This window comes from Synchiropus splendidus, chromosome 7, assembly GCF_027744825.2.
Source record: "Synchiropus splendidus isolate RoL2022-P1 chromosome 7, RoL_Sspl_1.0, whole genome shotgun sequence".
NCBI classification, from domain to species: Eukaryota; Metazoa; Chordata; class Actinopteri; order Syngnathiformes; family Callionymidae; genus Synchiropus; species Synchiropus splendidus.
Window position 1 is genome coordinate 24,578,757 of NC_071340.1, and position 25,920 is coordinate 24,604,676.

At 46.9% G+C, this 25,920-nt stretch overlaps 2 protein-coding genes across 9 annotated transcripts; one reads left to right on the plus strand and one right to left on the minus strand.

Moving 5' to 3' along the window:
- The first annotated feature begins 493 nt into the window (after nt 1–493).
- susd1 (sushi domain containing 1) lies at nt 494–12,452 on the plus strand. Of its 7 annotated transcripts, none has more exons than XM_053870548.1 (19): nt 494–637; nt 744–928; nt 1,001–1,141; nt 1,980–2,135; nt 3,172–3,324; nt 3,381–3,560; nt 4,551–4,730; nt 4,829–5,008; nt 5,441–5,620; nt 5,678–5,857; nt 6,756–6,935; nt 7,026–7,205; nt 8,609–8,773; nt 8,853–8,947; nt 9,057–9,243; nt 10,189–10,282; nt 11,253–11,493; nt 11,550–11,589; nt 11,657–12,452. In XM_053870548.1, exons 2-19 carry the CDS (start codon nt 820–822, stop codon nt 11,770–11,772), a joined length of 2,757 nt encoding a protein of 918 aa, XP_053726523.1. In that variant the 5' UTR covers nt 494–637; nt 744–819; the 3' UTR covers nt 11,773–12,452. The 7 variants fall into 7 exon arrangements, with proteins under 7 accessions (XP_053726523.1, XP_053726524.1, XP_053726525.1 ...); XM_053870549.1 differs by having other exon boundaries at nt 522–637; nt 757–928; XM_053870547.1 differs by having other exon boundaries at nt 574–928.
- Nucleotides 12,453–12,681: 229 nt separating this feature from the next.
- Nucleotides 12,682–25,133, minus strand: tnksb (tankyrase, TRF1-interacting ankyrin-related ADP-ribose polymerase b). 2 transcript variants are annotated; one of them, XM_053870545.1, is made up of 28 exons: nt 24,653–25,133; nt 23,464–23,688; nt 23,169–23,264; nt 22,847–22,883; nt 22,683–22,758; nt 21,115–21,135; nt 19,018–19,112; nt 18,867–18,933; nt 17,852–18,038; nt 17,664–17,785; nt 17,496–17,587; nt 17,149–17,227; nt 16,905–17,076; nt 16,731–16,810; nt 16,434–16,579; nt 16,210–16,375; nt 15,929–16,148; nt 15,753–15,862; nt 15,493–15,681; nt 15,168–15,420; nt 15,013–15,095; nt 14,821–14,941; nt 14,654–14,751; nt 14,500–14,574; nt 14,320–14,425; nt 13,864–14,050; nt 13,632–13,788; nt 12,682–13,567 (listed from the first exon to the last, which is right to left on the minus strand). In XM_053870545.1, exons 1-28 carry the CDS (start codon nt 25,080–25,082, stop codon nt 13,481–13,483), a joined length of 3,777 nt encoding a protein of 1,258 aa, XP_053726520.1. In that variant the 5' UTR covers nt 25,083–25,133; the 3' UTR covers nt 12,682–13,480. The 2 variants fall into 2 exon arrangements, with proteins under 2 accessions (XP_053726520.1, XP_053726521.1); XM_053870546.1 differs by lacking the exon at nt 21,115–21,135.
- Between the last annotated feature and the right edge of the window lie 787 nt (nt 25,134–25,920).

A 25,920-nucleotide genomic window follows, 5' to 3' on the forward strand; every position in this document is an offset into this window, starting at 1 on the left:
AAAAAAGTTTAGAAAACACTATCATTAACATTTCATTATAATTGATGTCACAATACATTTGAGATAAATTGGAATAAGTCCTAAAATAGAAATCTGGTTTACATTTAATTTATTTGTTATATATCAAATCAAAATAGCGACGACTTCAAAATAAAAATAATAAATTTCACTGTTGTCACAATTGTTAATAACTGTCCGTCAACATTAACTTGTGAATATTTATCAGTTCGTCAGCATCAGACTGACATCTAGATACAGATTGGTGAAGGGATGTTGTTCAAAGTCATTCATCCAATGTAAAGAAAGCCTGAAACTGTCAATGGTCCCTGTGGCGAGCGCTGGTTTGAGTGACAGCGAGGCCCTGCTGGCCGGAGTGATAGTGGTTCTCTGAGCTTATCTCCCACTCACACCAGCCTGCAGCCCCCCGTACAAACCCCCCTCTTTCCAGTGTACAAAGTTTGCTCCGACTTCTCCACACTTCAGTATGTTGTTGCCCCATCAGACACCTTGCTATGGTTTGACATGAAGGTAAGAATTTTACCTGCAGCTTTCATTCTGGAGTGACAGCACTGACAGATGCTGCTGTAATGAGGCTTCTAAAATGGAGGATTACATCACGACATCATTCATGGAGTTGGTGAGTCTAAATTTAGCCGTTATCTGTCACGGCAGTGAGAGAATAGGACGACAAATGAGTAACTGCAAGTGTCAGCGGAGGCCAGATAAAAGCACTGGCATTCAAGCCATTTTCCTCAGCATGACCACAAGTGCCACGCCCGGCATCCTCTCCTCCTGTCAAGCGCTCAGTGAGGAAAGCCAATGAAAAGATGCAGGAGCCGAGCCCCTGGTGAAGGAGACAGTGACCTGGCCGTGAAGATGGGCGCGAGACAGGTGGCTTCATGGTTGGTGCTGCTCTGCTTCATCTCAGGTGAGACGCCCGAAACCATTTCTGTTCAGCACCAGCCCAAGTTGTGACTCTGTCTGTCCTCCTCACACTCAGGTCGGACATCGTCCGGCGCCGCTCTGGATGTGTGCGCCTCCTGCCACGTTAACGCCACATGTGACCACAAGCCGAACGGCTCAGGGAAAGAGTGCAACTGTAGATATGGCTTCGTTGGAAACGGCTTGACTTTCTGCCTTGGTAAGTTGAAGAGATCTGAGGAGAGAGGTCACTTAAGCCCTGGGCTCATCGCCGCCGCCGAAAAATGGCCGTCTGGTCTGCAGTTTTAGACACGACATGGATCAACGCTGGGAAGTCTGGGCCCGAAACTTGTCGATCTTAACACAACTGTTGTGGAGCCTGGGTTTAGTACTGGGACAAAACTGCGTCCAAGTTCCAGTCCAATTATCGTGGATCATATCATTAAATACTAATATAGTTCTGTTGTCGTAATAATCTGGAATCTATGTATATACTGTATATCAAATATCATATATCAAATGTTTTATCTGTATTCTACTGAAGCATATATGTATAAAATTCCATCAAACAAAAAAGAAGGAAAGAAAGGAAATTATTGTGGAAAAAAAAACAGAGAAAATTATTAAAACAACAGAGCATTAAAAAAACTTTTGAGAACAAAAGAAGCATGCCACAACAACAACAAAAATCACCCAGAAAAGCTGAAATAATTGCCACAGAAAATCAAGCCAAAGATAAATTACTCAAATGAACGAATTCCAACTTTCACAAATCGCTGTTTTTCACCAGCACTTTTCAGTTGTTTAGTAAACAAGTTATGAAACCAAAAAAAAACATTTTTTTCCATCAACAACAAAAAAAGCAGTTCCATTTTTAAGTCAGTAGAAGTATAAAGTTATTTAGTTACATTTTCTTAAAAACTAAAAATGATGAAAGAATAATAAGTCTCTCGGCTCCTGGGATTATATTTTCACTGAGAGCCAAACAGTTTCATGTCACACTGACCCAAGTGAAAGGATCGAAGATAATACTCGTCTGCTTCCGTGGTTCTTCACAGACAAAGATGAGTGTCAGCTCGGAGCCAGAAGGATCTGCGGTCCTCACACCACCTGTCACAACACATTCGGCAGCTACTACTGCACCTGCCTGGAGGGATACAGCCCTACCAACAACATGAACAGCTTCATCCCCAACGACGGGTCCAAATGTCAGGGTGAGTCGACGCCTTCATGCAATGAGCCGCCACACTTCTGTTGCACGAGTCTGTTGAAACAGTGTGGAGGGGAGGTGCAGATTCATCCTGGGTGAATGAATTACTGATCATAGTGCAGTTCAATCAGAATCAGAATCAAAATCAAATTTATGCCTGCATCTGACTTGGAATAGATGAGGACCTGAGAGCGACAGAGGAGACTCTAGAGACACAAAAACCAGTAAAGAAATAAATTAATAAATGCATTACAAATACAATAGTAAGTAAAAATGTTTACTGCACTGACTGTTACTGGTCAGAGAGTGTCGACCCTCAAGCCGCCAGTTGACAGCAGGTGGCAGAAGAGTTTCACTGGAACACAGGGCAGCAGTGAAGAAGGAAGCAGTGCAACTCTCCCAACACAGCACATCCAGTCCCTTGAAAAGGATTGTGGATTCAGGTCTGGAACTCAGCTAAAACATTCCTTTCCCCAATACTGTGAACTCACTCATAACTGCTGACCACCGCATAACTTCCCTTGTGGGGGTAATAAAACTTTGTTGGTAGTGTTGCGGACACATTCACTTGGTTGAAAAGAGCATCAGAGTAACAGTAAAACAGAAGGCCCCAAGAATCGCCTCCTTTTAATCATTTTTTAACTGACAAAATTATTCAACTAAATACTTTAATGATAAAATCTTGAAAAGTTGCTTGTCAGAATTTAGCAATAGCAAAATGCCTTACGCCAAAAACCTATTTAGGTATGTAGGGGTTGGACAAAATAATGCAAACACCTTAAAGGTTTTTTAGCTGTTGTTTTGTTGTGTGTGTTTTAATCCATTTATTTATTAATTTATTTTTACAAGCTACTCATCATTGCGATCTAACTGGAAGATTGTTCATTTTGTGAGGAGCAGAATGTACAATGTAAAATCATGAATTAAAAATATACATTTAGGTATTGAAGAGGAGTCCAGGGGTCATGTCAGACCTCCTCAGTAGGACCTGAGAATGGCTCGACTGACTGTTGTTTGAAAGTGATGCTGTTGGTGCGCAGACATCGACGAGTGCAGAGTGGAAGGCCTGTGTGGACGAGGAGCTCTCTGCACTAACCTGGAGGGAAGCTTTGAGTGCAGATGCCAGCTGGGCTTCACAGTCTTCAACGGAAGAGAACCCTTCCACCCCCAGAAGGACTTGTCCACCTGCAGAGGTGAGACCTCTCGACAGCTTGTGCATGACTCACTCTGATGTTCTGACAACTCTCAGAGGTGAGCTGTGGGCCGCCGCTGATGCCGTACAACAGCACGCTGTGGTCGGCCACCGGAACCTCTTATGGAGACGCCGTCACCTTGGTGTGTGAGGAGGGATTCCTGTGGAGGGGCGGAGACAACACGTCTGTGTGTGGAGCTGACGGACACTGGAGCAAGCCCAGCATCATCTGTGAGGGTGAGCTACGGATGCAGAGCGGTGCCATCATGTGACCTGGACATCCAGTCAGTGGGAATGAGTTGAAGAAAATGAATGAAACTTAACACACGGACCGGTCACAGCATAGTTACAGAACTCACGTTTGAGAGGATGTGAGAAACACCGTCAGTTACATACACACAGCCACATTTTGGCCCAAGCGGGATGATAGAAGGAGTAGGCTGGGGAAAAAATACAACACATTCATGAATACTAAAAATAATAAAAATTCAATCATGAAAACATCAATAAAAGGCACAAAATGAAAGACACAAAAGTGGGACTGATCTCTAAACGAAAGTAGGACATGGATCCAGGATTAAAAGGTTTTTACGATCGAAACTTAGGTTTTCAGCTCCTCACAACTCTTTGGAATCTCTGGGACTGTAGTGAGCGGAGCACGATTCTCTTCATAAAAATAAATAATAACAATTAAAAAAAAACAATTGCACCAAAATGTATGAGCTAACATTTCTGTAATGATGAGACCATCCTTTATTTTTCAGCAAAAATAATTTGGCTTTTTTTTTTTTTTTTTTGTATTTTATCAAAATATTTCATGTTATATATTCCAAGTGCAATGAGCTCAAACGGACAGCAGGTGGCAGTAACGGTGCGGCACGCCTATAACACACCCCTTACAGACAGAAGAAGAGGCAGCTGAGGATCCCTACTTTGTGATCACAGCTGCATGGAAGATGATTTATTACTGTGTGTTACTTCGATTGTATGACATCTTTAATTCAAAATGTCTCTTTCCAACCTGCTACGGAACGTTCATAAATCCACACAAACCTGCAGAACACCACCAAAATTGAATAACGTCCAAGCAAACCTTTGTAACGTGGAAATTACAGATTACTGAGGTGAATATGAAAATGCAGATACGTGCAGTATATGTTTAGACTTTAGTGTAAAGAAGAAATGTTTTCAGAAGTTGGTGGATGAGAGTTGTGTTGTGGCCCTCAGGGGTGGACTGTGGCTCCCCTCCAACGTTCCCTCACGCTCACATGCTGTGGAACCAGAGGTCACTGCTGAACAGCAAAGTCTTTTATCACTGTGACTCTGGATATTATAACTCTGGAGGAAGCAATGTGTCCAGCTGTGGAGCTGCTGGACACTGGGAGGGAGCAGATGTGGTCTGTCAAGGTACCTGCTCCTCTCTGAGTCTTCCCTCTGCTGCCACACTTTTTCACTCCAGAAGAGAGCGTTGTTTGGATGAGTCAATGTTGCCCTGTTGTGTGCAGAGATTGAATGTGGAAGGCCTCCTCTGATAGAAGCCTCTGACCTCCTGTGGAGTGGTCGCTCAGCTCCAGGAAGCTCAGCAGAGTATGTCTGTAAAGACGGGTTTAAAAACACAGGAGGAGCGAGTCAGTCGGTCTGTGGTCTGGACGGTGTGTGGACCCGTCCCACGATGTCATGTCAAGGTAAAGACACTCAGACACAAGACACGCACCAGTGACATGGCTGACACATCGAGTTATGTGTGGAGCATTTCATTTGATGGTCCACTCGCTGTTGTGACGGCATTTCAGTCAGGTCTGTGAACTTGAATCGTGAGTCGCACTTTCAAGTCAGACGATGTTGAGAACTGATATATAGAAACTGTCAGGAGTTCGGTTGCGTTAGTTTTTCTTCTAAACAGTACACAAACCCAAAATTAATTTGGATTTATTTGTGTCTGAGAGACAAAGACAGTTTTCATGATAATATTTCAGAATGTGTCAAACGTTCAGGGTGTCTGGAAGCTTTTTTCTTCCACTGCAGATGTATTTTCAAATGCATCACAAACATGACCTTGAATCGCGACCCGCGCTCCTTGGTAACGCCCCGCTTGTGTGTCATCATTCCCGTCCCAGAGATTCTGTGTGGAGCTCCTCCACTGCTGCCACACGCTGAGCATGATGTAGTCATCAGCTTCACCCCAGGAAGTACAGCAACCTACCGCTGTCAAACAGGATTTGACTATGACGGAGGAGACGGCGTGGCACTGTGTAACACTGAGGGTTCCTGGACTGAGCCCAACATCTCATGTTCAGGTAACGTGTCTTCTTGCTCGGTCCCACTGATGGGGAGTGACGGCCTCATCTCTGCAGAGGTGAACTGTGGAGCTCCTCCTGAGGTGCCACACTCGCTCCGGCTGTGGGACCTCACGTCCACCGTGGGCTCTCAGGCTCTGTACCAGTGTGTGTCAGGGTACCACAGTGAGGGAGGGCCACATGTGTCGTACTGTTCCCTCAGGGGCGTTTGGGAGCCGCTCTCTCTGCTGTGTCGAGGTGAAACTTTGTTACAGCCCAACTTGCTCTCCACTCCTGTGACTCCACGTCATGCTGCGTTTGATCACGCTCTTTATGCTGCATGAGCACTGCATGTTTGCTCTTATTTCATCACATGCATTATGTATCGTCACTCTGTGCTATGTGCATGGATCCACTACTGTGTAGTCACACTACATCAGGTGCCAACATTGGGTTTGTGTTTAATAATGCAGATTTTAATGTGGAAAGTCGCATGACTTTTATTACCATTTTAATGTTTCCAAATGTCTCTTGTCAAGTGTAGTGAGCTCGATCAGACAGCAGGTGGTGACTCTTGAAGCACACAGGAGACAGGAAGCAGGAAATGAATGATGAAACCACCATTGATAAAACCACATTTCTGTCTCCACAGTCAAACGAAGCCTGGTTGATTTACATTGTAAATTGTTTTTAATCACGTGGAAATGTCCGGTTTCTCTCCGTCTCGTCACGTGACTGGATGTATGGCAGCCCCATGAGACAGTGGGGGAGTTTTAGATAAGAAAGTTTGTCAATTCGATCAAACCGATAAACCAGCAAAGCACTTATACAGTGGTGGAAAAAAAGTGTGGGCTAATGCCATTAATACTAAATATTAATTCAGTTGGTTTTTTCTATTTTTAGGTTTGAGTTTTGAAGAAAAAAAAAATATATTTGTTTGTCTCTATAATGCAGCCATACCTTTTGAAATATCAAAAAGATTTTCTCAAGAGTCAAATCTCACTGGCCTCAATGGCATCAGAAAACTTTTCTTCACCGCGACAAGTTAACTCACGAACCCTGGAGCTGTTACCATTATTCTGTTCAAACAAGAGCACTGCTGTTGTACCGAGGCACCTCTTTAACAAATACTGTTCATATCTTCCCGTGTGTGTAGAAGTCGACTGCCAGCCACCGGCCTTTATACCCAACAGCAAGCGCCTGTGGGATGGGACGTCCCACCTCAACAGTGAGGTCCACTACCAGTGTGAGGAAGGGTTCGTCACTCGGGGCCTGAGGAACTACTCACGCTGTGGAGCAGATGGAACATGGGAGGACGTTGATCTGGTGTGTGAAGGTCTGACCACATAACACTTGACTCGAATTGTTTCATGTCACTTATTTTCCTGAGAAATGTGTGGCATTTTCCCAACATCTGTGTGTGCAGAGATCAGCTGTGGCCCCCCACCGACACCCCCCCATACTAACCTGCTGTGGGACGGCGCCACTCGTCCGGCCAGCATGGCCATGTATGAGTGTGTGACAGGTCTCTACCATGCCAGCGGGGCCGCTGTGTCCACATGTCTAACATCAGGCCAGTGGACCGACGTGTCTGTGGTCTGCAAAGGTACGTGTCCCACTGAACAGTCGTGCTCAAAGGACAGTTTCTGTGTGTGTGTTTGATGTGCTGACCACAGCTATTGTTTATTATCATACTGTCACTATTGTAACTTCTAAGGATGTAGTAGTACTCTCCACTAACAAGGTGGACAGACTTTTATTTACGTTTTCTTGCCAAATGTTTTGTAATTCACCTTTGTGTCAGCCAATAAATATTTCTGTTTTTACAACCGCATCATTATAGTGGAGCACAGAAGCAAACTAAATCATTTCGCTTATTCCCAACCCTTTTCTGGGACTGGTTTAAAAGGACCTGAAATAAAATATGAAATCAATGTGACTATTTTTAAAGGTGAACATATATTTTTGGTCTATTTTTTGTTATAAAAAGGAGTTTAAATTACCGTAAGTTGCGGACTATAGAGTGCACCGGCATATTAGCTGCTCCCACTAAATTTAAGAAGGAAAATAGATCTTGTTCCCACATGAGCCGCAGGGGTCTATAAGCCGCAGGTTCAGTGGTGCTGTCTGCGCTGTGGACAGGTCAGTGGTGCACCGGCTAAAAAACGCTTTTCAAAACTAGTTTTGAAAACGGGGTCCAGCATGGAGAGCAAGGAAGTAGCAGAAACAAGCTGTGTAAAGTGTTATATATATATTTATTCATGCTGCTCTCACAATAGACAAGGTGCAGCTCCCCAGCCGGGATCAAGTCCGTGGCCAAAACCCGACTTGCTTGTGTTCACGTCGGACTTTTGAGCCGAACACACCTCGAGACAGCGTCTCCCATCTTTTATTCACATTAAAGCCCTCAATATGCGCTGTTTTCACCCTTGTGCCCAAAGTTCCGACACCACTGCCGGTCTCAGCGGCTGCCTCTCGATTCCATACCTCCAGGAGATCGACTCTGTTGACGGAGCTGTGGGCATGCAGCCGAAAACAACGCATTTTGATCTTACTTCAGCCTGTAAAAATCCATATATTAGCCGCGCTCTTGTTTAAGCCTCAGGCCTCAGACTGTGAGAAAAAAGTAACCGCTTATAGTAGCGGAAATTACGGTAAACGTCTTTCGAAGATCATTTTGTGCTTGAAAACAACTTCTTCTTCTTCCACATTGAATGTTTTAAATGAACATTCAATGTGACAAACTGCAGCACTGCTGAAACTGTCAATATTTTTGTGAGACACATGGAGATTACATCCGTCCCAGAATCCCAAATTGTTTAAAATAGTTTCAACAATCCCTGATTAATGATAAGAATCATCCGTATGACAGTGTTGCTTCCTTCCTGACTGAACCATATTCATAGCGTTATTACACAGTGGAGCTTCCTGGCTTCAAGCGTCTTTGCTTCTAGCATCATTCCCAGGTCGTCGTGTGGATTTAAGAGCTTCTTCCTGTGTGTCCCTCAGCCAAGTGTGGTCCGGTGCCCGGCCCCGCCCACTCTGAGGTGGTCTGGCAGAACACCACTGTGGCCGTCCACCGGTGTGTGCTGGGGTTCCGCAGCTGGCGAGGCCACGACACCTCGGTGTGCAGCAGCACTGGGGTCTGGCTGGGAGCCACTCTCCACTGTGTGGGTGAGTGGAGGCTGCACCGAGACACAGGGTCAGCAGTGGGTCATGGTTTGCCTCTGAGAGTTGTGTTTTTAATCGTCAGCGGTGCAGCCTGCGATCAGCCATCTCTCTCTGGCGGGAGAAAAGTGTTTACGCTGGCAAGCAGGGAGGCATGGAGGAGACTCAGAGATGTACAAGGTAACACAGCATTTCCTTGGACTGGGCTTGGAATCCAGGGGGGAACTGTTCCATCAGGCAAATGAAAGTGTAAATGCAAGCACCTAACCAAGTTTGTCACACCTGACAGGTCACGTACGTTGGATCCAGAGACTTCGACTTGGATTTTCATGACACAGGAAAACAGTTCCTCCGCTCCAAGTCTTCCCAAGTCCAAGTGTGCCTGAACCTGCTCCCTGTGGCCAACTACACTGTTTACGTCTCTGCAGTCTCTGCCAAGCTCACTGTGGCCATCACCACCAACACCAGCCTGACAGGTAGCTTCTTCCCTCCACACAGATCCACTCACTGTAGGTCAGGATCGGGCCTCAGGAGTTGGACCCGGGGCCAGGAGTTTGACACACTTATTCCGCTATAGAAAAGTGCCATGAACAAGAGAGTTGAGGCTCAGGCTCGGAACGATATTCCAGAGCAGTTCGGAACCTTTCTGATCTCGGGGCCCACCTTCCCCAGAACAAATGGACCCGGGCCCCATTCAGTAGAACTGATTCATGACTCTTGATTTCATTTGTGATCACTTACCATTTTTAATCTACTTACACGTGAACAAACCAAAACCAAATGACATGAAACCATGTGATCATCGCAAAGATATTTGTCATCGAAACAACAGGCAGCAGAACCAGGTGCAAGTCATGTTCATTAAATTTACTAAAGAAAAAAATAAAAAAAATACTTTTGACCTTGAGGAAACTGGAAAAACTAAATAAAATGCTGAATAAATAAAACCATAATATAAAAATAATGTTTTTTTAACTCCAAATAAGATATAAGTTCAGTGTAAATGAAAGTATCGCCATAAAATGTTCTAATAAATTTTCAAAACTGCTTCAACAGGTGCTTTCATGAACAGTGTTTACTGTTCATGAACTGTTCATCATTTTCTTTATCATTTTTTCTTTTCAAGAACTCCTCCATAGTTGGTAACTATCACAGATTTGCAGCTACCAAGTCAATGACTCACTACTGCCACCATACGTGGCTCATGTACTCAAAGTGAGCGTCTCGCGGCCCAGGGGTGGGTGGGTAAAACAAGAAACATCTAGCGGCCCTCTAGGAGACACTCGCGGCCCAACCATGGGCCCCGGCCCGATGGTTAAGAATCACTGCTGTAGAGGGCTGCATTCAAAAGGGCTCTGAAGGTTACACAACATGTCAAGCCAACTCTTCTGTTCACTGTCTCATGTCATGTTTTGCTGCAGTTCCTTCTCCCCCGACTGTTTACTACAAAGAGTATGAGACCCCCGTCCCGACCTTGAGCCTCCGCAGATCGCCCGACTCTTTGGACTCAATAAGGTGACCCTGATTCTCACGTGCAGAGATAGAACTCAGCAGAGTATTTCCCGTGTGTATGAGTATGAGCTGGACTCACCACCTGAGTCTTAACACCATCTGGAGCTCACACACCCTGCCGCTGTTGGACGTGTTGAAAGCTTGTCTCAGAGGCAGAATGTAGTGGATTTAGATACATGCAGCCGCCTCACGATTTAGTACAGAGCTTCACAATACTATAAAGTTTATCTGGGATGAATTGTTTGGAATGACCTTATGTTTGTAGGTAATTGCTTTGTAATTATTGGACAGGGTTGTACTCATATTTGTTTGTGCTGAGTTGTTATGAGACTTCTGATCTGACAGATTTGTGACCTGTAAATGAAACTTGAAATATCAGTAGAATATCAGTATCGTTCTTGATAACAAGTTCTTACTGACTTGCATTTACGTGTTACTGAGTTTCTAATTCGCTGAGACAGTAGCCAACCACATTCATGTCTGTGTGCGTGTTTATACATGTGCGAATGTTGACCCTCTGCTCTCGTCTGACAAAGGCAAAGGCTAAAATGTGAAAATCAAGAAAATATATTTATATATCATTTATATATTGTTATATTGTCCAAAGTGTTTTGGAAGTGTTTGAACTCACATTCATATCAACAAAAAAAGGTGAGTGGACAGTCAGTCAATAGCGGAACCTCAGAGATTTAAAAGAATCAAATCCAACTGATTTATGGGAAAATAATCATACATGTACAGAAAATAGAAAATAATATCAATTAAAATAAAGAAAAAAAACTCACCTTCAAAGTGTATGACTAGATCAGTAAATATTGGAAAATGATCATATAAATAATGCACAGTGCAATAATAAAACAGAAAGTGTTGGAGCACAGACTGATGGAGTATTTCATGGTTTGACCCTGGTCTGGGGCAGAGCGCCACCTGTAGTGAGCAGGCCCATGTTGACTCTTCCGTCCGCCCCCCACAGTGTGTACCAGGTGTTTGTGCTGCCAGTGGGCGACATCATGGTGTTCGACTGCTGGTCTCCAGAAGGTCCCAACAGCACCTGGGCCGGGTACATCACAGCTGTGATCCAGGTCGGCCGGGTGAAGTCAGAGTACAACTTCACCGTCGGGGACGGACGCTGGTACGGGGGCTACTACAACACGCCCCTGGAGGAGGGCCACAGCTACTACATCCTCCTGAGAGTCCAGAGTCGGTGGAAGAGGGTGAGTGTTCCCACCGGTCCTGACCATCCTCAGTCGCTGATCCGATTTCCTCCCAGGCCGTGAAAAGCAGCTGCGTGCTCTGGGCTAAAGTCAAAGGTCAGCTCCACCACTGCTCATTCCTCGTGCTGCGTTTTTTGTCTCTAACTCGGCGACGTGTTTGCAGGCACCTCATACGTTCTGAAGCTCTCATTACTGTGCGCTGCCGCCTGCGTCGTGCTGCTGTCCCTCCTGGCTCTGGGCGGATACTTTCATTTATGGTGCGTCCACTTCCGGCTATGATCATGATCTGCTGGGCATTTTCTACATGGTGGTGTTATAGTAGTCAAATAAATAAGGACAAAATATATTTTTTACATAATTTTTAATTCTCATTTTGCAATACTAAACATATGATTCAATGGTTGTCACTGTCAAATAAATATATTCTAAATATGAATATATTAATATATTGGAAACAAATAAATGAAATGAAAATGAGTAAAAAAAAACGTGTTGCTTAAGTGGGGTGTTCAGTAGTGACTAAAGGACATTGTTTTCAGCTCAGGATTTAGTTCGTAAATCAAAACATTTGAAGGAACAAGAAATCATTGTTTAATATTGTTTTTAAAAATTAAGAATAAAAAAAAGAAAGTACAGTGGCATGGTAATGAAAAGAGGAAGTTATAAATGGAGATTGAGTTTGTAAACAGAACATATAACTACATGAATATGAAAGTAATTTAAGTCTTTAAATATCACACCTTGAGACATTTGGAGAGTTTTCCTTTCGAGAGTTTCACTCCAACCTCATGAGGCCTCTGGCCTGCAGGTTGCTGAGGTCAGTTTTCATGGCAACTGAAGAGTGAGGCAGCATGGTGGTTTCACTTCCTGTTGGGTCTGATGGACAGTTCAGGGAACCAATGATTTCTTTGCAGGATTTACATTAAGACGCCCTGAAGTCTGGTCTTTCTACTTGTAAACATTTGGAATAAAATAGCTTTTCAATATGTGTTGCATGCATTTATGTTGCACTGGGTGCTCTGGTTTCCTCCCAGCATATAGTCATTCCTCTGCAGACAAGTGCTGTCGGAAGATTCAAATCATTTTAGAAGCAAGATAAAATGTGTCTGTTTTCTTTACTGTTTCTTCGTTTCTTATTCCAATTTCAACAGTGGTGGGGTTCAACTTCAAGAAATGAAATGAGGGGAAAAAACGTTATGGGACATTTATTGAAAAAACTTGGGGAGAAGAAGGCATGAAAGCAAACTCCATGTCATTTGAAGGTCAACTCAATGACAACAGTTATACACAACCATTTACACAAACTGTACAAATATTTTTTCCCAAAAATTTGCAATTTAAATTCAAAATAACTTAAATAGGTTTCTATGTAAAAGTGCAAATCCTTATGTCCGTGTGAAGACGCTGGCGGCGGAGTGGTGCAGGGGGTGGGGGGCCGTTTCTGAATCGTCACGATCCGACGCGGCGCCACTCCTGATACGTTTGACGCGGTGATGTGCGGTGGCGACTGACTGGGACGCCTGACATTGCGCTTGACCTTTCTGAGAGTTCGGGACCGTTGACAGCCGCTAATGCTAACGCTAGTTCGGGTAGTGTCACAATGTAACCAGTGAAGCGGTGGTGGTGGCCAGGGTTGGGGGGGGGGACTGTAAACGGGGGGGTGTGCATGTCTGGACTGCAAAGTCACATGGACCAAAAAATAAAAACAAAAAATGAGGTGCAGTGTTAATGTCAAATCCCTAACATCTCTACAGGAAACCTCCAGGTGGAAGGGGTGGGGTTGGGGGGGCAGGATACTGAACCCACACACGCTATTGGGCCTAACATGCTTCTGTCCTAACATGCAGCCGATGCACTAGAGTGAGAAGTGACGGGTCAAAACCACGAGTCGATTATTTTACAGCATATCTGCTCATGAAGCACTGGTCACCATGGAAACTGGAAATGTGTCTGATGCTCGAAGGATTCCACGCGGAGCGGCGAGCGACTACGACTTCTGCTCGGCACCGGCGGCCGACTGTGCCACACTCTCCGGTTTGAGGATCTGGTAGGTGATGAGGTACTCTGGGAAGGCCTGCAGGGGGCGACAGGGGAGGGTCAGACAGCGCTCCGGCACCGGCCACTGCACAGCTACGCACCTGCTCTCCTCGGTAGATGACGTACTCGGCGTAGGCCAGGCCGTTGACGCTGGGCCGCCCGATCACAGAGTGGTGACCCGGCGGCGCGTGAGCCATCTTCATGGCGCTGAACTGCAGGAAGGACTTGCCCAGGGTGACTCGGCAGAACAGCATTTGTCTGCAAGTGAGGAGGAGGAGGAGAGGAGTGAGGTGGTGGATGAGCATCTTCACCCCCCCCCCCACACCAGCTCACCTGTGACACAGGTAACAGGAGCGGTCTTTGTGCGTCGGGCAGCCTGTTCCTCCGCCGATGCCGTACACGTACTGGTTGCTCTTGGATGAGTTCTCGGCAAAGTAGATTCCGGCGCCGAACATTCCGCCGATGTAGGCGTGTCGCTCGTCAAAGCCTTTGTGGATGATGGCGTTGATGAAGGGAGAACCTGAGGATGGCAAACGACTGTACTCAGTCTCGTGTCCAAGCGGTTCCGGGGACGTGAAATACTGCAGGGTGGGTGAAACGGCGGCCGAGGGCCACCAGATGGCGCTCTTGGTTTAGAAACCATGTGAGGTTTCTTGACCAGTTGTTTAAGTCCAAACATTTCACAGCAGACAGCGCCACCTGGTGGCCTGAAAACCAGGACACTGTTTGATGAAACCTAGCTTATGGGTCGTCGGCCCGTCTGACCCAGAACTGCCACAGTGGGTTTACCGTGGAACAGCATGCGTTCGTTGTGGTGGTTGTGGTTCTCATCCGCGATCTCCTTCTGCCGATGTGTGTATCTCTCCCTCAGCTTCTTGTTCACCACCTTCTGGATCTGTAAAAGGATTCCATGGTTACCTGACCGGACCGTGCCGGGCCGGGCCGGTGATGCACCAGCTGGCTTCGCACCTTGATGATGTTGTATCGGCTGAACACTCCGCCGGCGTTGCCTCCGTCTCGGTGCTCCCTGATGGTGCTCTGCATCTGAGGCGGAGGATCACAGTGGTGAAGCGACTCTCACTCCAAACAAGTCACGAGTCCCCGTCAGACCAGCAGGACCCACCTCCTCCTCAACGGACTGGTACTCCTTGTCGTCCGGGGCCAGGTCGATCAGGACGGTGCCCTGGTTGGCGCAGTGGAATGTCAGGTACGGGTTGGCCCCTGAAACAAGAGGCAGGCATGTGAAGCTGGAGCGAGCCACCGAGCGTGACCCTGCAGAGGTCAGCTGACCTTGCTGGCCGCCCAACAGCCTCTCGATGCCCTTGATCAGCTTGTGTCTGTGGCCGTAGGCGTTAATCCCGATCTCCTTCAGCTCCTCGTGGCCCATGTCAGCCAGGACGTCCAGCGTGATCTGGAACCAGACATCAGAGCGAGGTGAACGCCGCTCCTCCATGCGCCGTGACCACTGCGAGCGCCGCTCACCTGCTCCCTCTCGAAGATGTCCCTCAGGTGCTCCAGACCCAGACTCTTCAGGAACTGACTGATGTTCATGTCCAACATGGCGACTGAGACAAAACAAAGCCGGTGATGTCAAACAACTCTGGTCCCAAACCCACAGATCCCACCCCAGGACCTACGTTCTCCTTCTTTACGGTCGGCGCCTGCTGCTCCATCAGCAACTCCAGAGGAAGCGGACGCGGCGGCAGCAGCAGCGGCGAGCTCCGTGAGCGGCCCGGCCAGATTGTCTATGCTGCTGGCGGCCGAGAGGCACGACGGCGTGGAGGCCGGCGAGATGACGGAGGCGCTGACCACGGTGGCCTGGGGCTTGAAGCAAGTGGGCAGGGCGTCTGGAGGCATGGCGTCCATCAGCAGCGCCCGGATGTCGTCGGCCTGAAGGCAGAATATTCCAGAACTGAAGTCGCGAGACGCGGCCTTGAGCCTGGCTGAGCGGGCGGTGCTTACCGTGGCCAGGTCCAGCGCGGTCTGGCCCTCCTGGTTCTTCATGGTGGGGTCGGCTCCGTGAGCCAGCAGCAGAGCGCAGAGCTGCGTCCGGCCCTTCTGAGCCGCCTCGTGAAGCGGAGTGAAGGCCCACTTGTCTGTCGCGTTCACACAGGTGTTGTACTTGATCAGCAGAGCTGCGATGTCCACGTGCTGCCAGAGGGAAGAGTCTTTAGTCCCACACAGAGCAGGAGCCGAACTGAGCGTGTGAGTGGGCTCTTTACCCCGTAGGAGGCAGCGTTGTGCAGGGGTATCAGCCCCCCCTTGTCCTGGGCGTTGACGTCCGCGCCGTGCTCCAGCAAATACTCAGCCACCTCCAGGTTGTTGTAGCCCGCTGAGGAGGACACGGACACAGGGAGGGTGACCTCACTCATCCCTCACACGTCAGCAGAACACCTACCTGCCAGGTGGAGCGGCGTGGAGTTTCGGCCCTGTGTGTCCCTGCAGTTGATGTTCTCTGGGGAGCAGAGTTTCTGCACTCGAGCCAGGCAGCCTTTCTTTGCGGCGTCCAGCAGAGCAGCGTCGCCCCTCAGCAGGTCCTGGATGTCGGTGTCCCCGTCCTTCACCATGTCCAGCGGCATGTTGCCGTCGCGGTTCTTCTTAGACGGATCTGCTCCATGCTGCAAGACGGGTGGGACAGTTGAGACCCTTCCTCCTCACTGTCGCTGGTCACGTCCTCACCTTGAGAAGCAGCTTGCAGATTTCGTATTTGCCTTTGGCGGCGGCCTCATGAAGTGGCGTGAACTTCCACAGGTCGGCCACGTTCACCGAAGCTCCGTGTCTGACCAGCAGCTCAGCTACTTCGTAGTGACCGTAGGAACAGGCGTTGTGGAGAGGAACGAGGCCGCTGGAGGAGGAAAGAGGAATGAGGAAACGCCTGGGCGGCGGAGACGACAAGCCCTCACCCTTTGTCTTTAGCGTGGACATCTGCTCCGTGGTGCAGCAGGTACTCCACCACGGCCACGCGGTTGTAACCTGCAGCAAAGTGCAGCGGCGTGGAGTGGCGACCCTCCAGGTCTCTGCAGTTCACGTTCTGAGGGGTGCACAGTTGCTGACAGACACAGACGACGGATGAGTCAAACCAAGTGTTTCATCACTCCATAAATACACTTCAGGATGCAGTCAACTCGTGTAGTTTACCCTCAGATGTAGCTATAAATTGGACGGTGAGAGGTTTCCACATGGGCAGCCATGGAACTTACCTGCACGGTGTCCAGATCTCCAGCCTTGGCTGCCTCCAGAAACCTGTAGTCGACGTCTGAGTTGCGGGTGGGAACATTTTCTGATGAAGAAAAAAACCCCAAAGGAGATGCTAAATATATTTAAACGATTAAAAAACCACATGTTGCAATAATGTCAGACGAGTCAGTAAATACCGTTGAGAATCTGCTGCACTGCTTCATTGCCCATCTGAGCTGCGGTGAATCCCTGCAGAGACACTATGGACGGGTCGGCGCCGTAGCTGAGCAGCAGCTTGCAGGTCTGGATGTGACCTGCCAGTGCCGCTCGGTGCAGGGCGGTCTGGCCCAGCGTGTCCACTGCATTCACCTGAGGTCAGAGGTCAGAGGGTCAGCACTCCCGGCCGCCTCACGTGATACAGACAAGTGAAGAGAAAATGACCTTGGCTCCGTGCTTCTGCAGCACCTCCAGGATGTCATTGTGAGCTCGCTCAGCAGCCACGTGCAGCGGAGTCATGAAGCTGGAAAACAGAGCAGACATACGTCTTCACACCTCTCCTCTTGATATCTGCAGAATGCAGCAACCATTCTGTCAAGAGGACAACTGGCTTCATCAGAGCGCCGGTGATCGGTTGTTGCGATCGGCAATGACGGGTAGTGATTGGCATTCACAGATCACTCTGATATCGGCCGATCATGATCGGTGACCGATCGCTCGAAGCATCCCCGATATGTACCAATCTTGAAGACACGACTCGTATTGATGCGGTCACTTTGTGTCAGACTCACTCTTTGTTCTTCTCATTGATGTTGGCACCTTTACGCAGCAGCAGCTCCGTCACCTGCTTCCTCTTGGGGTGGGGGGAGGCCACGGCGCAGTGCTGGAACACACGGCAGGAGACAGGTTAACATCTGCTAAACACTGAGGGAACTCAAGTGTCGGCGCGGCGTTCTGACCAGAGCGGTCTCATTGGTCTGAGGGTGTTTGAAGCTGATGACTTCCAGAGCCAGGGTCTTCTTCACTTTGGCCATATCAGCCTCTCGGGCTGCTTGAAGCAGCGAATGACCTTTGAATTCATCTGAGAAGAAGAAGAAGAAGACAGGCTCACCATCTGGACTTGCTGACCTCAACCTCACAAACTCACAGGTGAGTCTCTCCTTCAGCTCAGGAGTCGGAGCCATGTCCACCGCACTTTTGCTGTGACAATTGAGCAGAGTCGGGTCGGCGCCGTGGCTCAGCAGCAGGGAGCAAACCTCCACCCGGTTTTTGGACGCCGCCTCATGGAGGGGGGTGAACTGCCACAGGTCCATGGCGTTGACACACGCACCATGCTGCAGGAAGAAGAGCACAGAATGTTATTGACATCGGCTCCAGGAAGAGTGAGAGATATGGTCCGGGCCACCTGAAAAATAAACACACGGCAGCAGATGAAACACCAAATTCTTAAGCTTGAAAACTGGAACAAATTGGAGGCCACTCCAATGGTATCCAGAGGATGAGAACCAGAGCCTCTTAAGAATCACTGATCTGACAGATAAATGAATCTGGAATAGATAGATAGCACAGAAGCCAGTTGGAAGAGAACAGGATACACGTCCTGTCAATGGTAAGAGACAAGTCGCAGTTTAAGACCCTCAAAATGCTACTCACTCATGAGATATTGAGGGGAAAGATGTGTAGAAAAGAACAGACTGCAACTGCTTCTATAATAATCGATAAATCTGTCCATACTTCTTTGGTTAATGGATGAATCTGATGAGAAAATCTGGAGCACTCACTTCCAACATTTTATCAAATACAGAACTGACCATAAAAAACCTCACACTTTGGTTTCAGGAAGATTTATTACCATTAAAGAACGACTTATTGATATTATTATTATTATATTATTATATCATAGTATATCAGTAACTCATCATCATAAAGTACTCATTTGTGTCTTGTTAAGCCGACTACATTTTACCCAGGAAAAAATATTTAAGTGCATTAACAGGTTGGTCCTCGAAGTGGAGATTTGGCGATTTTTGTCCATCCAACTCCCTTACAGTTTCCTGACTTCACAGCAACAGATCCTCATACAGTGTCAAACCCACAGCATCAACACCGTCGCATCATAATTCAGTATTTCTTTAGAGTTAAAGAATAAGAGGGAGACTCACTTTCAGCAGAAGCTCTGTGACCTCGAAGTGTCCGTAGGAGCAGGCGTTATGAAGCGGGACCAGGCCACTGCAGAAGGGACACAGTCAACAGCACATCCCCAGCAGCTCACCTCCTCCTCCTCCTCCTCCTCCTCCGAGGACCATATCTCACCCCTTATCCTTGGCGTGGACGTCGGCTCCATGCTGCAGCAGCAGCTGAACTATTCGCACGCGGTTGTAGCCGGCGGCCAGGTGGAGCGGCGTGGACTGCAAGACAGGGACTGTGGTTAGGCCTTGGTGAGACCAAGACGCTGGCGCGGGGGGCGGGTGGGGGCCGTGGGAGCCAAGCGGCAGATTAGAGCCAGAAGCGGCGTGATTGTGCGGCTCGGTGAGCAGCAGATGATTATCATGGTGTCGATTGAGGGGAGTCCCACAATGAGTATGTCAGGTGACTAGAGCGGGACACAGGAAGTCCATCTGATAAGATCGCGACCATTGAGAGCAGGGATTGAAAAGCCATTCAGTGCAGACTATTTGGGGGTTTGATGACCAGCGCTTCACAGGCAGCAGAGTTGGGTGTCGATGGCATCGCCCTGGCGTCTACACTCCACATATTTTCCTTAGCAAATCGTATTATTCGGGAGAAATCACTGATATTGTCTGGAATTTCTACGACAGTGGAATCTGCTTGTACAAACGCACCCTTTAGATAATAAAAGTTTCAATAAGGTGATATAAAAACTTGAGCGTAGCCACCATCGGGATTCATTGTGCTACTGTCAAACTGATAATATTTTGTTCATATTCATTCCAATTGAAACATGTGGCTTCTTGTGGCAAATATTCTTAAACTGAAACTAATTGAGATTAATGAATCACAAATTGTCTAACAAATTAGATTAATCTTTTAAATCGAATCCCAGCCCTGAAAAAAACACAAGCCATTTGGCCTTGTTCTTCACTTCAAAGACTCACATCCCATGATTCACTTTTTCAGAAAGATTGGTCACTAACAAAAGTTTTTTGTCATTCAAGAAAGTAATATTCAGGAAATATTTAACCTAATCTCTCACTTTCTAATGTCGCATCTTTTTCATTTTGGCATCACTGCAAAAAGTTGTCTTGTGGCATCACATCTGAAATCTATTTATCTACAGCTATTGCAACCCTATGTTTTGAAAGCCCCCCCTTCACTGCCAAAGCACAGGGAAGAACCCTGCACTTGAACACACACACATATAACCAAATATAAAAATACTGTATTCTACCAGAATAACTAGTTAGAATGGCAGTGTTTTTCATCACACTAATACTCGCGCGACGTTTTACTAGTGGTTTACAATGCGGTGTGTTATTTCACGGGCCATGGCTCGTTTCACCAGCTCATTTGTCCTGAGAAAAGTTAACACTTCGACAGTCTCTGGAGGCCGTTCTTAAAATGTTTGTCACGAAGATGAGTCAAAGTCGCTACCATGAATTTCACATGTACTTTAGAAGCTCATGAGCTAAACTACTCTTTGACCTGATGCAATCGAATCCCAACCATAAGAGCATGCAACAAAGCCACTGTCGCAGTGCTGAAGCATCAACACAGGCCGATAAAAGGTCAAATATCTTGGAGCCAAAAATTAAAAAAAAAAATTAAATAAGCAAAGCTGTTAATAACATTTTAAAAAGGAGAACTGTCATTTTTACAACAAATCATTTTCAATAAATTTCCATGCAGTGATGGTTAAGAGAAGCGTGGGATGAAACAAGCAGAGTCACTGCGGTGGGGCGACAAAGCACAACGTCATCATGTTCATTCATGACTGCCACTGAATGTGAGAGGGCACAGGCGCCTGATCTGCTGGCCATGATGCTGACAGGCAGGCAGAGGCCTCCATGCATGAGTGACCGTCAAACCATGAGCTCGGTGGGGGAAATGAAGCAACCAAATCAGATGACTCAAGTGTGGGTGAGTGGAGAGGTGAGAAACGGAAGCAAGCAGTGGACGCTCGAGTATCTCCAGATGGGAGAAAGATGAAGTCTTTATCATGACACCAACCCAACACACTCACATGCCACAGACACACATCCACACACAGAGGAGCATCAGGGCAGGATACATGAGTGACCCGAACACCCAGGTCCACAATGTGCAATTAACATGTGACAGCCAGCTTATTGGTCAAATGATAAAATTAAATTAAAAAAAACAATGGATTAAAATAAAAATTTGAATCACATCAGTGCATCAATCAAGTGGCTGTTATCAAGATCAACTTACCAGCATTTTTTGGGATGTAGACTGATCGAGAAAAGTGGCCAGAGTCACACGGAAAACAAAACGAAAAATAAAATTACAAAATGGCAGTTGGTGTTGACATTATTTCTTTCTTTCCTCCGCGCTCACACTAGTGACACACAAGTCGCCGTCGCCCCCCGACCATGAACCACCGAGGTTCATCTGTCCGAGTGTCAAAGTCTCTGTGGCACCAGCGCCAGTGGAGCATCTATGTCAGTGGGAGTCGGCTCTCCTCCACACAAACTTCATAATGCAAGTAGTTACTGTTTGTAAAAACAACAATTAAAATGTTGAGAAACGAAGAAGCAACTAAAATGTGCTTTTGTCCACTGATGAAAGAGGACATTGTAATCACTCTTTAGTTTGAGTTTAACTTTGATTTGATATTTAATACAGAGGGATAACATTAGTCTTATGTGGCCGTTGACCTTGCACCTCAACAGTGATACTGTGGATTACTGTGGCAATGCTGTGCACTTGCATATGTGACGGCTTCAATGTTCATCTACACGTCAGTTTGGTTTGATGTTTAATTCTGTTGGGCAAACTATTTCCTCACCCGTGAAGAGTTAAAAAAAGGAGGAAAACATAAAACACTTATTTAAATCCTGAAGTTAAGAAGGAAAATAAATAACTGGCTGAATGTTATAAAAATAAATACCCGATCCCTAAAGCCAGATTTTGCTTGCTATTATTGCCTCTTCGCTTTTCTCCCAGCAGCAACTGACAGCAACACTCGAGAGAGAGGGTGGCCAAACTTATTGGCACGACTGTGGTAATGGCTCTACTGAGCACCACAGTCCAGCTCTTTCCTGCTCAACCTTGCAATAAGACACGGTGTGCTAACAACGAACGAGTGGAGACGACCTGAGACGTCAGCTCCACTAAGCACAGCAAGAACTTGTTTAACTAAATAGATCCTGAGTCAGAGGGACGGTTTGACAACCTCACCATCTCAGATCAGTCAGAACACTCAGTCAGGCCCACCCCATCAGATTAAGCTAATGGCTGGTTGAAATGATCGCATAAATATTTCAACTGTGGTGCGGCATATTGTTTACTCATTTCCTGTCTGGAAGATTTATTATTGCTTTGGTGTTTGAGAAAAAAAACTAACTTTTTGTCTGTCTGGATGGCAAAAGTGGTTGAAAATCTGCAAATACATTACTTAGTTTCAAAAGATTGTTAACGGTAACATTTGCATGATTGAATATTAACAATATCAATGAAGATCCCCTTTGACTAACAGCTCTTTAACGCGCATAAGGGAAGACAAAAAAAGAAAAACGTGTGATGTAACGTGTGAAGTGTTGCAGAGCAACGGCTGTCAGGTCAAGTCAGTCTAACAAAGGCGGGAGCCTTCCATGACTGACAGTCTTATTGTCTCCAGAGCAGCTACATCATATTCCACAGTCGCTGAGGTTGTCAAGGCCACACTGTTACAGTACAGAAAAAAGTCATTTAAAGCCCTCAACGGTGGCGAGGAACGGTTCACCTGCTCAAAATGAAAAGGAACTGGGGCGGCGTGCGAGTGTGCTGCGCGGGTTTACCTTGCGGCCGTCGCTGGCATGGCAGTTAACGTTTAACGGGGTCAGCAGAGCCATCAGTTTATCCTCATTTCCGCTCCTGAGGTCACAGTTAAGAAGAAGCGTCAGTCAAAATAATCCCACTTCAAATCAAAGACATAGCATCTGGAACGTCCAGCAACACTCACCTTGCTGCCTCCAGAAGCTCATCCTTCTTGTATTCACCTGGAGCAAATGGAACACTGGATTAGATCATCCACCCGCTACATATCCGTAATCCTAATCCAAGACACCAGTCATATTACATGATCTGAGGAGAGTAACTGTGTAACCTAGCTCCGTGTGACTCACAGGTGACTAATATTGTGAAGAATTCCAAATCAAATAACTAGCAGCAGTTGCAAGTCAGGATCATTGGGAGAACATAAGTGATCGGTCAATCTTTAGTGAAACCTCAAACTGCAGCGAGAACCGTATTGGAAAGATCAGACAGAGCAGATCGTCACTCACCAGTGAGCACAGCCTTGGCTGAAGGATCAGCCAGATCTAGAGCCGATTTCCCATCAGTGTTGCGGATGTTCGGATCCGCACCGTGCTGGAGCAAAACTGGCGACAGAAAAGGATATTTAAAGCTCGGTCACATGGGTGTTGCAAAATGAATGATTTTCAAAATAGCAGATGATGTTCTAATCTTCTAAATGATCTTCTAAAACACTTCATTCATTCTCCTTTCTCAAGCAGCCAAGATCCAACTGTGATGCAGAGACAAGGACTGAATTCAAAGTGCGCCGAGGTTGAGTCTTACCAATGCACACGTCTATCTTGCCCTTAATGGCAGCCTCATGCAGCGGAGTGTAGTTCCAGTTGTCTCTGGCATTCGGGTCTGCCCCCTGGCACAGGAGGAGGCTCACCACCTCTGCGTGGCCGAAGGAGCAGGCGTTGTGAAGAGGGATGAGACCTCCGTCATCTCGGGCGTGAACATTGGCACCGGTCTGCAGAAGATGCTCCACCACATCTTTTCTGCCAAATCCTGGATGAAAAAAAAGAAAAGTTTGACTTACTAGATTTACCTGACATCCAGAGGACATGCAGCCTGACAGGACCTTCAGCCAAATTCATGCTTAAACAGGCGAGAAGGAATTAACACTGGAACGACTACAGTGAAGCTTCCGATCTTGAAGGGAGAAAAAGCATCGTGAGGAAGACGGTGAGAAGTTAAATAAAGGTTCACTATTTACTTTTGGTTCATTTACAATGTCATTCGATAATGGGGATGATCCTGCCCCAGTTAAATATTCATGTACTTCAGCCTGAAGGCAGTGAAGTGTGGGTCAATAGAGAAAACTACATTTTGAAGTACATGCAGCTCACTAGAGTGTTGACTTGATGATTTATGGTGAATTAAGAGCTGGAGACATTGTTCTTGGAACGATGCGCGTGAAGATTCCAAGCTATGTTTATTTGTCACGTAAACAATAGTAGCAACAAAATGTGCTTCATTAAACGATACGTTAATCATAAAAAAGAAAAACATGCTCACTACAGGACTGCAGAATGCTATTATTATTATACAGAACTCTAGCGCAAAAGAATGATCTTTTTCATAGAAGTGAAACATGTTAGTTCTGATGTGTGCATGTATCCGAGACTGATGACGTCAAATGTAAACACCCGGTTGATAACATCCTTGCAGGACTCTAAAACAATCATTAAAATGCTATTTAATTCTTTTTTTAATGACTACAGCGCGTGTTGTTTGGAGAACCAAGCCTGGTCTGTTAGTTAGATCGGGGGGTCGCGTCACGTTAGCAGGTTGGCTCAGCTCCGCTATCAACACTGACGTTTCGCATAAAAATAGACCAACGTGGGAGAGTTGTATACTATAGATAAATCACTATCGGGTCTAACGATTTGGCCAGAGGTTGTTTTCGTGTCTAGACGCGATAACGCCACACCAGGTTCCGAAGAAATGCGGCGTTAGCTTAGCTCGTTACCCGCAGCGAAGTGAAGGGGAGTCGATTTCCGACCAGCCATGTCCTTCGCGTTCACGTTCACCGAGTCCACAAGTCTCTTCACTCTGGAAACGTCTCCGTTCCGACAAGCCTCGAACAGCTCCCTGAAGGCGCCGCCGATGCCGCCGATGGCATCCGCGGGACTGCTGGCGCCGGAGCCGGGGCTGGAGGTGGAGGTGGTGGAGCTGGCGCTGCTCGCCAGGGCCGGGGCTGGGAGGTCCGGCGAGGCCAGCGCTGGCTCGGTCCCCCCGCTGCACTCGCGCTCGGTGATCTCCGGAGGCCCGACGGCCGAGGTGAGCAGAGCCATCGGCGGCGCGGCCGGCGGAGCTCCGGAGAGGGAGCTGCTTCTTGGCGGAGACTGTAATGTGTTTTGTTGCTGCTGCTGCTGCGATGAGCGACGAGACGCCGCCATTACCTCAGCGCACTAGCAACAAGAAAAAAAAACACTGACTCTGCTCCTCGGTTCCGGTGAAAGTGCTCCAGCTTCCGGTCAGCTGTTCCCCCTGCAGAGGAGCCGCTCGCTCCCAATATCGCCAGGTCAACACTCACACACACCGATTGACTGTGTTTCATCAACCAGTGATGGCTTTAGCAATTTCCTCATTCAGACATCAGGTATCATGAAAGGCTTTAATAATCTGCATTTATTTAACTTATTAAATCTTGGTCTCCTTTCACTCAGATGGAGTTTAAAAAGGAGAAAATACAATTAATCATTAGCGAATTATTAGTTATCAATCAGGTAGAATATATCAGAGGACAGTGGTTTTCAGAGTCACCAGGAAAGTAAACAGAAGTGGCTGTCCACCTCTGAGGCTGTGAAGATTGGATAAATCATTAAAATGGGTCAGATCAAGGGACGCAGGTGAAGAAAGTCCATTCAAACACACTCTCATTCTTCCAGCGTTGCTCTGTGAGCGAGCCCATTCAAACATCATTGGTTAAACCAGATCTTAAAACCAAAAAGTCCTGCTCAGCCTGAATGTCAAACTGACTGTGAAGAGAGCTCAAGTCTGTTAGGAGTCACAGACGAAACCATTCAGGAAAAAAACACACAAACACTCTCTTTCATACAAAATAGGATTGTTATATATATATATATATATATATAATCATGAGCTTTGGGTCATGACCGAAAGGATGAGATCGCGGATACAAGCGGCTGAGATGAGTTTCCTCCGCAGGGTGGCTGGGCGCACCCTTAGAGATAGGGTGAGGAGTTCGGTCATCCGGGAGGAGCTCGGGGTGGT

Coding starts and splice junctions, on each gene's coding strand:
- susd1 (XM_053870548.1), top strand. CDS start 820: ATGAAAAGATGCAGGAGCCGAGCCCCTGGTGAAGGAGACAGTGACCTG. Junction 929..1,000: donor GCTGCTCTGCTTCATCTCAG/GTGAGACGCCCG, acceptor CCTCACACTCAG/GTCGGACATCGTCCGGCGCC. Junction 2,136..3,171: donor CGACGGGTCCAAATGTCAGG/GTGAGTCGACGC, acceptor GTTGGTGCGCAG/ACATCGACGAGTGCAGAGTG.
- tnksb (XM_053870545.1), bottom strand. CDS start 25,082: ATGGCGGCGTCTCGTCGCTCATCGCAGCAGCAGCAGCAACAAAACACA. Junction 21,136..22,682: donor ATGCCAGCGACGGCCGCAAG/GTAAACCCGCGC, acceptor TTTCTCGATCAG/TCTACATCCCAAAAAATGCT. Junction 17,228..17,495: donor ATCAATGAGAAGAACAAAGA/GTGAGTCTGACA, acceptor TCTGTTTTCCAG/CTTCATGACTCCGCTGCACG.